This window comes from Penicillium solitum, assembly GCF_028829755.1.
Source record: "Penicillium solitum strain IBT 25940 chromosome Unknown utg000003l_segment0_segment0, whole genome shotgun sequence".
Taxonomy (NCBI): Eukaryota; Fungi; Ascomycota; class Eurotiomycetes; order Eurotiales; family Aspergillaceae; genus Penicillium; species Penicillium solitum.
This window is the reverse complement of record NW_027072123.1, coordinates 4,589,692-4,602,667: the sequence shown is the minus strand read 5'-3', so window position 1 is coordinate 4,602,667 and position 12,976 is coordinate 4,589,692. Positions and strand designations below refer to the sequence as shown.

General features: G+C 46.6%; 2 protein-coding genes across 2 annotated transcripts; both read right to left on the bottom strand.

Annotated features, from left to right (window-relative positions):
* Positions 1-1,415: 1,415 nt before the first annotated feature.
* On the bottom strand, positions 1,416-2,687 carry N7455_005680 (putative HLH DNA binding domain protein; the record flags this gene model as incomplete). The annotated part of the gene is made up of 2 exons (XM_040961567.2): positions 1,416-2,556; positions 2,611-2,687. 2 exons carry the CDS (start codon positions 2,685-2,687, stop codon positions 1,416-1,418), a joined length of 1,218 nt encoding a protein of 405 aa, XP_040808011.1.
* A 7,477-nt stretch (positions 2,688-10,164) lies between these two features.
* On the bottom strand, positions 10,165-11,830 carry ecm33 (GPI-anchored protein Ecm33; the record flags this gene model as incomplete). Its single annotated transcript, XM_040961884.2, has 5 exons — positions 10,165-10,459; positions 10,515-11,343; positions 11,399-11,464; positions 11,529-11,590; positions 11,814-11,830. The coding sequence occupies 5 exons, from the start codon at positions 11,828-11,830 to the stop codon at positions 10,165-10,167; spliced, it is 1,269 nt and encodes a 422-aa protein (XP_040807670.2).
* Positions 11,831-12,976: the final 1,146 nt, after the last annotated feature.

Here is a 12,976-nt window from a genome sequence, read left to right as displayed (position 1 = left end):
ACTTTTTTTCTGCAGGGATTGCGCGTACGTACACATTGGACAGACAGTACGGAGTACTTTGATCCTCTTATTTGGGGTCACTTTTAATACGTAAAATTGTAATTCTATTATTCTGTTGTTCTTTCTCTTCAATTCAAAATGTTCCATTCCTTTCGAATTAATTACGACAAATACATACAAAAAAAAAAGGAAATTGAAATGACAAGTATCTCTCCAGGCACGAGGTTAAAGTGAGACACGGCCTGGGCCCAACCCATATTTTATATATTTTATACCACATACTCCGTACTCTGTTAGGCTTTATTTCTAATGAAACGACAGTATAATTTTGAATTGCCATTCTCATTTGAAAGAAGAAAGAAAGAAAAAAAGCAATTCAATCTTCCCTCGAAATTCAAATCATCTTTTAGGAGACCACTTGTCCGTTTCAAGTCTGGACTGGTCTCCACCGGCTGACGCCTGAGACGGCCTTCCAATGATCGACGGCTAATTTGTCCCTGACAAGAAGAATCAAAATCCCCTATGATATCGCGTGGAGTATTGTTTGCATTCTGATGTCGTAGGCCCAGCATTCAAGGAATGCCTAGGAAGTGACTGTATTTTAATACTAGGTACTAAAAAGGGGTAAAGGCCACATAAATATATAAATATATAGTCAACCTAAACAACAATCTACATCGCAGTCTACGCAGAGCGAGGATTATAATATATCTACAGCTTCCACAATATAAACCTAGGACCTATAACTTACTGCAGGGCTGTATTACGATCGATGAATACCTAGGAGCCAAATTATATCAGTTTAGGGCTGATGGGAAGGCGGCAATGATCAGCGCGTTTACAATTTAGTAACCAAACTACCATACCTAGGTAACCCTACAAAACAGCGTGATTTTCATCGAAGATGATCCATTGAGTCATAGCTATAGACATAGAAAAATAGAAGAAAATGACAAAAGAAATAGAAGAAATGAACAAAAGCCAAAATATATCCCACCCGAACATATATATCCATAGTAAACAACGCCAAAAGACAAGAGACAAAAGAAGAAAAACCACCATTTTGTCCAAGAAAAAGAAAAGAAAAGAAAAAAAGACAAAAGGAAACCCCGAGGTAAGGAAATCAATCGACAAAGGAAAAAGGCTTTGAGCAGATTGGGGAACCTCTTGTTCCTCTCCGATATCAAAGAAAAATATTGTTACACAATGCAGGCGCTAAATGCACATGGGAGCGGGAAGACGAAGGACTAAGCCTAACGGACCCCAGAGTAAGGGAGAAGAGCCACTGCTGCAAGGGCCTCAGATGCGAATGAGGATGCGGCACAGACAGAAAGGTAGAGAAGGAGTCATGATATCATCAGTGAACAGGAAGCGTGTTCAATATCGGGCGTGCATCATCAATATCCCCTGCGGATTTATGGAGATGCAATGAGAGAGTGGCGACGGGACGGCGGCGGGAATGAGAAAGACGAAGACTGAGAAGGAGGGAAGGCAGGAGAAGAAGGACCAGTCATGGGCGGGGTGGCAGTGAGGTAGGAGCTGCCGAAGGACTGCGAGGTCGAGCTAGGCATGGATTCATAGTAAGGAGCAGTAGTGTAGGAAGGCTCGGAGGGCATGCTGGCAGCGATCTCATCGCAGAGCACCCGCATACCAGGTAGGCCGTTCTTCTTCTGGCGCTTGTGTTCGGGGAACTCGAGGACGGGGCCGGGGCTGGCACTCTCGGATTTGGGAGAGCGGAACATCTGCTCGTAGGACTTGAGCTGGAACTCCAAGGCGCGGTTACGATCAGCGAGGATCTCATTCTCGGCCTTTGTGGCCTTGAGCTGTTGCTGGGCCGTCTGGTTTTGTTGCTGTAGGGAGCTGACTAGCTGCTGCAGCTGCATGCAGCGGACCTGGGGCTGCAGCTTCTCTGAGAGCTGCGGTGTGACCTGTTCCTGGCGGATAAGGTGGACGATAATGGCAAGCATGAAGTCGACTAGGTAGATGGCTCCTTGCACGATGTGCTCCTTGGATTGAGTAAGGCTCTTGGAAGGGTTCCAGCCTGCACGCTCGAGGAAGAAATCGTGGATGCGGCTGTCTAACTGGCGGTGCAGCTCGCTGAGGTTGCTGCGGCGGTTGCCCTCGGCGATGCGGTGCTTCTCGCGCTGGTCATCTTCAATAGATTGGGCGCTGCCCTTGCGCTTGCGGCCGCAGAGCTGCTGTAGAGGAGCCTTGCGGTTGAGGTTCTGTGGGGCCACTAGAGCCATGATCTCGCTTTGGGAGAGATCATGGGGCCAATCGACCGAGTTGGACTTTTGCATGGCAAATGACTCTTGCCAGGAGCCCTCGGCAGAGTTGGCCGGTGAGGGAGGAGTGATGATGTGCTCGGCAGCTGCCCAAGGGGACTTGAATTGAAAAGTGTCCTGGGGCCCTGGGGTGGTAGGAACAAGGGCGTCCTTCACATTGAACGGACTGAAAGGACCGCGGGGTGGCAGAGGCAGAATCTGAGGAAGAGGAGGCAGTCGGCGCTCCTCGCCCACATCAGAGGCAGCCATGCTGGTGTTGGAGTTGAAAGAACTTGAATGTATGTTAGGATATGTGCTCTGATATTAGGACAGTGAGGTAACTCACGGCAGAGAGCAGCGGCGGGAGATATCGTCAGTGTTAGAACCCATTTCTTCATACATCGTAGTTGGTCGTTGAGACATGCGTGATATGTGCAATGGAGAGTGGTGTCAAAGTGGTTCAAAGTATGTCGAGAGAATATATACTGAAAGATCACGGGTGATTCGTGTTCCTGTGTAGATGGGGATTGATGAGGTCGTAGATTGAGTGTCGAGGAGACTGCAGATAAAACAAAGTTTGTATATGCAGTAATGGACAAAGGGGGCAGGGCTATAGACAGAATAAAGAAGAAGCAAAAGCGAAATCCACACGAGGCGAGTGTGTATGCAATGAAACAATGAATAGAAAGGGATACCATGCGGGCTGGGATGCATGTTTATATGTAGATTGGGATAGTACTTTGTTCCCGTTCCCAGATCCCAGGGCCTCGCCGGACCCAGGCGAGGGGAACCGTGAACCAAGGCCGATCCTCGACAGACATGAAGCGCGGAATTTCGGATGTCATACAGACAGAGGGTATATTTCTTTGCCCCACAGCTTCACCACGACGGGGAAGCAAGATGAGAATCCCGGGTGGGTGCTCTGGACCACTTGCTAGTGCCCGCTTGGGCCCGGGAAAGAAGCAGAGAAGAAAATAATTAAATTCGGTATCACAGAGGTATCTGTCACATCATGCACAGACCGAACCTCACATACTACTCTGTTAGATCGACGAATGAGGGGAAAACGATCCAGCCCGAGAGAAAGGTTCATGTTGATCCAGGACCCCTAATTTGTCACCGAACTGTTGGGTGTCGCGATCGACACGGGGAAGATTTTAAATTTTTCTTCTTTTTCTTTTTTTTTAAAAAAAGAGGCGTTATGGCCCTTGCATCAATAGTTATCCCAATTAATGACGTTGGAGGTTCTCTATTAAAACCTCCGGAGAACTTATACGGATGTGAATTGTTGGTGAGAATGAAGCCACTAAAAAAGGAAAAAAGGAAAATCACTGAACAACTAAGGTTTGCTTGCATACTCCACAGTATCTACGTACATCTGCGGCCATCTCCGTATTCATCCATCAGATCCCCGCTGAGATGTCGATAGATGATGAAACGCTTGCTGTAACACAATCTTACAATGCATCTCGATCTCCTGCATCGATAGTCAGGAGAAACTTCTATGATCGTGCTATAGTATCAAGGGGTTCCCCATTATCAACGAGCTAATACCCCTCGAGGCGCTTCTAATAAATTTAAATTGCCTAAAGTAAATAGAATTAAGCAAGGACTGCGGGAGTGTCACGTTGATACATGCGAGGAGGTAGGCATCAAGAATAAAGATCATAGCTCTATACAATGAAGTTGGGAATAATTGGGTCTACGAGCAGGAAGCTATAAGCGCCATTGACGGGTCTCAGCGTTAGGATTAGCAAATATTATTAAATCAGTTATCGCGTAAGCGACACCCCAGAATACCAGAATAGGCCCCGACATCGAGGAAACCAGCGAGTTGGGACGAGACCCAAAGACCAGGTTACCCTTTGCTGTCAGGCAGCGAATCATGAGGATTAGGATGATTTGGAATTGTTTGACACACAGACGTTAGAGAATTGACAAGTCAGATGAAATTAATATCTATCTTAACTTTATTAATTTATTTCTAGTGAAGCCCTAAAAACCCTAAAGAGATGGACACGTTCCCCCCCTTCAAGTGGGGATAGAGAGCCCTACGTTCAGTCATCATATTAATTTCTTTTTTAATTTCTTCTTCTTTTTTTTTTCGTTGTATCTTTAATCTCCAAAATGTCAAATAGCCCTACTCCATATATTTTAATCTAATACTCATATCCCTAGATCGTTCCTCGCTAGAAGAACCAATGGTTGTGAAAATAGAGCTGTCATATTGTCCCTTCCCGTCTCACCCAACAGTCAATCAGCTTGCCTCATGGCGACTCCATCAAACACACTAAGTCCCCACGTTCTGGCCGTTCGTGTTCACAATCCCTGTTATGTACTGAGTACGGAGTACTCCGTAATGTTCTGTTATTTTATCTTTATCAAGTACCGTGAAAAAAAGCCCACAATTCTCGATTTGCAATTCTATGCATTCTACTCCATATGTAAACCCCACAACGGAAAAGATAACCTCACCTGAATGCTCCCCCTCTTTCGTGCTTTGCAGACTTCAATCTGAAACCCTGTTCCCATAGTTCCCTGTTTCCAGCATCAAGCATATGCACCCGTTCAGTGGCTCACACTGAGTTTCGCACGCCTCCCATCTGCAGACGGCACGTACCAAAAGTAACTCGAGGGGAAAACTCTCTCACACGAACCATTCGAATTCGGTCAAACTCTCTCCATGATTTTTTTTTCCGAGAGTTCCCCGGACCAATCTGGGCCCCAGGGATCTTCACGCTTGTCCATTTTATACCCTCCCTGCTTGCCATTTTAAGTGACATGCATGTAGGATCTCCTCTCCGGATCTGCTTGATTACCAAAATCGAAATCTTTAACTTTCGCGGATCAGAGAATAGACTCTGATCCCGATCCCTGGGACCGATTCTGAGACTTCCGTTTCATCGTTGGCCCTATCTTGCATGGGTGCGCATGTTATTCGGGGATGTAGACATCTACGCCGTGGATTACGAGGTCGATCATACCTCGCATAGGATGAACGCACCGCCCTCTGCGTGTTCATAGTGTGGCTACAAATGGTTCGATAATCATACTTTGGTAGCCCCTCTTTCGATATTACACGACATTCGCTACAAGCTCGGATATGATCCCCGTCCCGTGCGGCTCTCATGTGCAAGGAACAAGCCACCGTACACGGAGTACAGATTTATGGGTACTCACTTTCTCAGGTCCCTTTCGCCTCCACGCTGTCATCTCAAAGCTTACGGTACACCCAGCGCCAATGAGCATCTCCCATACCCTCTTCCCATCAAATCATTCCCAATAGTCGCCTTCCCGTGCCGCCCCTTGACCTGTCAAGTTTCAAATGTCACTACCATGGCGGGGACAGTATAATTAGAGAAATCTTATTTTCATACTATAGATTTATGTGCGGAGAAGTAAATCACTTGACTATTGGATGATTTGAGATGTTCCAGTTCAACTGAAATACTCCTTTTCGGGACTAAATCCCGCCAAGCGCTTAAAAGCGCCTCATGCACAATATAGGATCCTCTTCCCTGTTTATACTTACTAAGTACGGAGTAGCATGGCGACTAGGATCATGGAATTTGTTATAACCCTTGTAAAATTAATATACCCACCTGGGTCCTTGGTCCATGGTATGTGATTCGATTCGTTTTGTCAAGTGCGATATCGACCTCTCTTCTTTTTTTTTTTTTATGAAAAGTCTTCGAGTCTTACTGTCATCTTCCCTGTTTCCACTTTAAATCGCCCCTCTCAAATTCCGTACATACAGAGCACTACTGTGCGTGTTGTCTCCCCACTGGAACGCCTATAATTTCCCTCGTTCTATTGAGTGGCAAGCATGGAAATGCAGGCTCGTGTCAGATTGATCCCACAGAAGGGGCTGTGTGGCCTTTTAGTCTATTCAATAGAGGAAGGCTCTTTGCATGAAGTGTTGGGTAGCATACAGAATACTCTCCCCGCCTAACAGCGTTGATAAACAATAATTGTTCCCATACATGATACCACCTAATATCGAAGACGGTATGAGCAGCAAGGGCAGATGATCATAACTGTTAGTTAAATAGCCATGTGGATCTCACGACCTAACTGTCCATTCTGTACAAAGTACAATATCATCTTGTGTGTAAGGTTCACTGTTGATTACCCGAATAGGCACCAAGCGTCTACCGTTCAAAGGTACAAAGTACGTGAGCGAAACCCCCCCCCCCCCCCAACACCACCAAAAGCCCACAACTCCTCGAATCTCCCAACCCCAAGAACGAGCATGCGGGAACTCTCTAATCACTGTGGATATAAATTTATTCCCCGAGTGGTGTAGTTCGCCACCGGCTCCTGCAAGGACAACTCCCTAGTATACAGATCTAGCAGACGCTGGCGGTGCATAGTACATACGTATGTTGTATGAACTATTTCGGGAACTCAAATTCGCCGCATCTGAGAGGTCACACTCGAGGGACTTCTCCGATGTGCATGGTGCATGCATGCATACACATACAGCATAGATACTGCCCCGTGGAGTTCGCGATCGAGACAAACATAGGTACTGTGTGGAGTTCTGTAAAAGGTACCTTTTTATCTCTCGTTCAGAGATCGCCTTGATGGTCTGGATCTGGTTCCTACATGATGCATTGCCGTACCGATTCGCTCTACGGTGCGCTCGGGGCCTCCACCATTTCCCATTACCTGGATTGCTGGTTGCCTCCAATGCAAGGCGGATGTATACCCTGGTAGCCCAGGCCTGAAGATGTGCATATTTATTCAGGTACCCTTGTTTTTAATTTTTCTATTCGGTTCGGCCGGTATGCATCATTTTCGTGTGAGATTTGAGTATGAAATGACAAAGTACGGAAGCGGAGCTCCGTTTGGAATAACTCCTTGCCACTTTCACATTACACTGCATATTATAATCTCTATAGAGTACTCCGTAATCTCTAATGCCAGCTCATGTCCTGCACTCCTCTCCACTTTTTGTGTTCTTACGTGCTGAGCGGGCTGGTCTGTAGGCAAGAGGACGACATTACCTACATACGGCATCTTTTCTGAAGGAAAAAGGAGGGTCAATGCCCACTATCAGTGCCGCCAGACCCCACAAAGGTTTACCCTGGTAGTAGTTCCCTGTTCACGTCGATGGCGATGTAGATCAAGGGCACTAAAAAAGCCACCCAAAGTACAAAGTACGTACATTATATAATATACGACGTCTACAACGTCGTGTACGATGGCCAATCAGGCCATTATCGGTGCTGTTTGGCTCGTATTCATGTCAGATCCCATCAAAGTATATTCTGCTATTGTATAACCAGGATTCTGACACTGACAGATCAAAATTTCGGCTGTTACATCTCAAAGGTTTCAAATGAGCGACCCGAAACTTAGAGGAAGAAAATAATAGAGTAATAATATTGCAAAAAAAAAACCTATAGGCCGATCATCGTCGCGGGCTGCCGTCCTTGCAGTCTCCATATGTCTTTATCTTCTAATTTCTACACAATAACGGTTCTACATTCTGTCTTGTGCGTTTCAGCCGTGCAGGCACGGTCTGGAGCCTATGTAGGTCGACACATGCGGCAATCTTTATATGCAAGCACACATCCAACACCCCCTCCACAGTCGTCATCCTATCCACCACTACTCTGTATCGGCCTAAATCGCGGGATTGTCAGTTCCCCGTTTCAAGATTGGGAGTTCGTCCTTCACGATAAGATTCCAGCGACCATAGGACTAATGCAGAAAGTTCTTCAGAACGTAAAGATCGCCAATTCCCCTCTTCCCAGCCACCAGGATGCCACTCTGCATATCTAGTTGCGACTAACTCGATAATACTAGCACAATTACCTGGTGAGCACACTAGTATGAAACAACATCTCAATATATGCATGGAGTACGCAGTAAATAGCATACATAAAACAATAGCCGACACACTCCTTAACTCCATTATTAGCCAACCCAGTCTATCAAAACCCCCAACGTCCCAGCCTTCGTTTAACCCCATATCCTACCCGGATAAAGCAACCAACCAATCACACTACGTTTTGTTAATATCCGTTATCCCATTTCGAGTTAGCTGCGATCCTGATCCTGTTTCGCCCGTCCAGGAGGGGTCTTCGAATCGGATTGAGCGACACGGCCCGGCGCTGTGGATTCGACTGATCGAGTTTTTCCCGATGAACTGGGCTGGTCTTGGCAACTCCATTTTCAACTGTTTCGAGACTTTGATGCGAGTCACAGGATGATCCTGAGACGCACATGGCAGTTTTAGTACGAGTACGGATATAGCCTTATATTGATTGTACTATCGTTATATCCCTAGCATATACAATCTATATCTCTTGACAGGTACAGCAATAACAACATAATAACATTTAGACCTACCTACTTGAGGGTGAGAGTATAGAAGTAAATATTCACTAGTCCACATAGAAATAATATACTACTCCTCCGTATCTTCATTGCTATCCTCCTTTTCACAATATGTAACGGCACTATTCCTATCTAATTCACCCCGAACTAACCACCAACCGGGGACCAGACCCCCTCCACAAACCCAGCCTTGCCACTTCATAAACCCCGAAGAGTAAAACTCAATAGTCATTGACAGGACAAGAGAGTCCCGGGAACGACTTCCTATCTTCCTCCCGCCTCTAGCCCGTCTGCCCGATCTAAGTCCCCGATCATGTTTCTTGTTCCAGAATCCATGACTCCATCCCACTACTAAGGCACCTAGTAGCTAGCCTAGAAAAAGAACAACGCATACACTCCATTCCACATGGATGTGTTCTACCGATATCCCAGTGCCTAGCGTCTAGCACTTAGTGCGTACCCACCTGGATCCACTGTCTTTGTGATCCTGGTCGATATGACCTCGGTTGGAGTGGTGGCTGTGGGAGTGGGTTCAATAATAGAGTAGTGGGCGTGTGTATAGCTAGACATAATCTAGGTAATATGTTGTACTTGATTCACCGGGAATTTTGTTATATGTGGGTTGTGGTTGTGGATGTAGATGTGGATGCTTTGCGGTGTTCGACTTTGCGGTGCGGGATTTGGAAAATGGGGAGGCTAGATTCAGAGATGCGGAGATTTGACTTTGGGGATCTGGCAGAAGTTGGTCTATGGCTTAATTTGACTGGAGGTTAGAGTTAACGCTTGAGGGCTGAATATGGCGTGGCCATGGGATAGCATTCGTGATGGTGGATATATCTCTTGTTTGGATTAGCCAAAGCTGGAAAGTGTTGAACGCTCCGGGCTTTGCTGGATATGAAAAATCGGGCGACAGAACCAGGGATGGGCCTAGGTTACACGGACGAACGGCACCTAAGTCTGCAAAGACACAATGTCCAAGGAGCATGCTGAGGCCCTATGGACCAAGGGGTCGCTGGCTCAACATGACTACTACTACTACTACTACTACTACTACTACGATAAACATCCATGGAGGTGTGTGCAAGGGAGCTACATTTCTTGGGAAGGTCAGGGGTAAAAAAAAGGGCACAATTACAATCATTAGTTCGCACGCAACTAGAATAAAAGGGAATATTACGGCATTAAAAAAAAGCTCAAGGAATGTTTACACAAGAAGTACAACAAGAACCGAGATCACGCCCACAGGTCCGAAGCAGCCTCCCCTCTCGGTGTATCAACAGGGAACAAGCAGGTTACAAAGGGCAACCGAATGCATTAGGACGCGATGAGCGAACCTTGGAACATAGCAAAGCAATCAACACAAAGGATAAGAAAAAAAACTCCTTCCGGGGAAGCGTCTCCCGAGGTCAGAATCCATATTGCGAATTTTCTCCACAAAAGACCGAATTATTATCGTAACAACTGCAATGTGGAACGAATATTGAGCTCGTTGCTTGGTAGACTTTTGTACAAAAATCCCCAAGGTCATTTGAATCCTCCACTAATCAACCCCTTACAGAAGCTGGGCAAGGGCACCGAAGACAGCGGCGAGGCCGACGACGGGGACGTTGGCAGCGTTCATGAAGGCAGCGCCGGAGCTGGTGCTGGAAGAGCTGCTGGAGCTAGAGCTGGAGGTGCCGGAGCCACCGTTGGCAGTGGTGGGGTTGTTGTTGGTGGCATCGCACTTGAAGCCACCCTTGATGACATCGTCGCTCTTCAGCTTGCGGAGATCGCTGCAGCTGAAGTTACCGCGGGTGCTCTGCATGTTGAAGCTACCCTCGACATCCTTGAGAGCACCGAGAGAAAGCCTATTCGCGATTAGTATTTATGCGTGGAGAAAACCATGGGGGCAAGGTCGCTTACTTGTTGAAGGTACCGCTGAAGTCAATGGCACCGTTGACACGCTGGAGGGCAGGCAAGCTGATGGTGGAGAGCTTATCATCACGGGCAATGGTGAATCCACCGTCAACAGTCTTCAGGACGGGCATGCTGATGTTGGACAGCTTGGAGTTGTCCTTGAAGATCAGGTCACCGGTCTGGGTCAGGTTGGGTGCGGAGAAGGTCTCGAACTTGGTACCCCAGAAGCCGAGCTGACCGGTGAGCTTCTCGAGAGAAGGCAGGGAGACGGAGGAGATGTTCTGGAAGGTCATGTTGGTACCGGTGCCCAGGTTAGGGAGGTCGACCTCGAGGGTGTCGTAGTTACCCGAGAAGCTGATCAGATCGGTGGCGTTGACAAGGTTGTTGATGTTGATGGTCTTCAAGTCACGATTGTTCTGGATGCTGAAGGTACCGACGGTCTTGAGGGTGATACCGTTCAGGTCAGTCAGACCAGTGTTAGCGATGCTAACATCGCCAGCCTTAGTGACACCCTTGGCGAAGGACAGAGACTGGAGCTTAGGGAGAGCCTCCCAGTTAATGGAACCAACGGAGTCGAGCTGAGCGAAATCGAGGAGGGTCAGGGTGGTGAGACCCTCCAAGTCGAAGGCCTTTCCGATCGAGGTAAGAGTGGTAGCAGTGATGGAGCTGACGTTAGCACCACCAGAGCAGATCAGACCACCGGTGATCTTCTCGACACCACTGATCGAGAGGTCGCCGCTGTAGGACTCGTCAATGGTGACATCACCTTTGACGGTGGTGCAGGAGTTGATCCCATCAGCATCGCTCTGGGACTTGATCTTAGTATCGCCGCAGGCTGTGAGGTGGCACTGTTAGTGGGCGTATGAAGTTGTCAGGAATAGAGTACTCACAGGCAGCGAAAACAGCCTGGCTGGCGGCCAGCGCAGGGAGGATGTACTTGAGAGACATGATAGATTCTGAAGCAGACGTTAGTGATGAATTCTGGGATGGATTTTTCGATCAGGGGGGGAATTGCTGTACCGATTAGAGATATGGGAATGGTAGAGCAGGTAAGTTCGCAATGAGTGATTAGAGAAGAAGCGCTTCAAACGAGAGGGAAGCGAAAATACTGCCGAGGGTATACAAGGCAGGAACTCTCAAATGGTAAGAACGAATGGACGAAGGTTGGAGGAGAAATAAAGAAGAAGAAGGAGCCTTGGGGCGAGGAAAGGGGAGGTGGAGATTGTTTGTATTCTAATCTTACCAGGTGCCACTTTTTTACTTATATGGGTTTATCGATACCAAGGGGATGAGAAAAACACACACAGTACCGCATCCGGCATGTCAGGACCGTGCCAGGGCAGTGCTAGGTATTTTATCGCCGGTTTCAACTCGACTGTTTCGCCATAATCTTACCACTGGTTACCACTGTTTACCCCAAAAGAAATTACCATTAACTGAAAATTACTATAAATTACGGAAATTTACCAAATTACCAAAAATAAAAATAAAAATAAAAACTCAATTCTTAAATAATTCCAGACCAATTCCTGCTTTTGAGCGCTAGTGCACTCTTTCCAAGGTTGTACCACGTCCCCATTCGCCCCCCCTTTCTCCATTTGTGGTTATAGAATTTGCCTACGGTATTTTGTTTACTTTGATGATTCATCGATCTGTATTTCCATGGATGCGGAATATCATTGGAGTTCACATGTAGTAGATATTCAATGTTTACATACTATAAAGTACATAATGTAAATGTTTTCGTCACTTTTAAATTGGGCCATGCACTCACTAAGTAAGGTACTATGTACTCCGTACCCTGTACAACTTGGGAACTGGTTGATCAGGCCTCGCCTTAGTACGAATGATAGTTGCCACAGTAGATTTTGTACAACCATCATTTCCCACATTGTCTTGGAGCTTCTCTTAGGCCTATCAAAAGTACCTAGTCATATATCCTCGGTATCTTGGACATGGACAAAAATCCCATGCAAATTTATACCAGCCCATCACCCATCGAGCGGATACAGCGTTACCACTAGACGGGTCTAATAATACTTTGTAATGCATAAATACTAGCTTATAACGAACGTCCAATCCTATAGCACTTGACAACAACGGGTCAATCAGAAGTTCGCTAGCCAATTTATCAACGGCCCCATCCCATCCTATCTATCACCTGCTGTCGTCATCCATGCGACCAAGCTCGCTCGAAACTCCCCTGTAGATCTTCAAATGTCTTATGCTATAACTTTGTTTCTCATTGGATATTATTGCATTTATATGAGACAATGTCCAACCCTTATAGCTACTATCATACAATATACTCTGTACAAACTTGTCAATCGTTGTATCCCTCTTAACACTCCGTACGGAGCATATCAACAACCATTCCCCCACCCAAAACACAGCCACGCAATCGATTAACTTGGTTTCGAAGCTTTTCACTTTGATAGTGGCCGATCTAAATTTGCGGGAACCCAAGC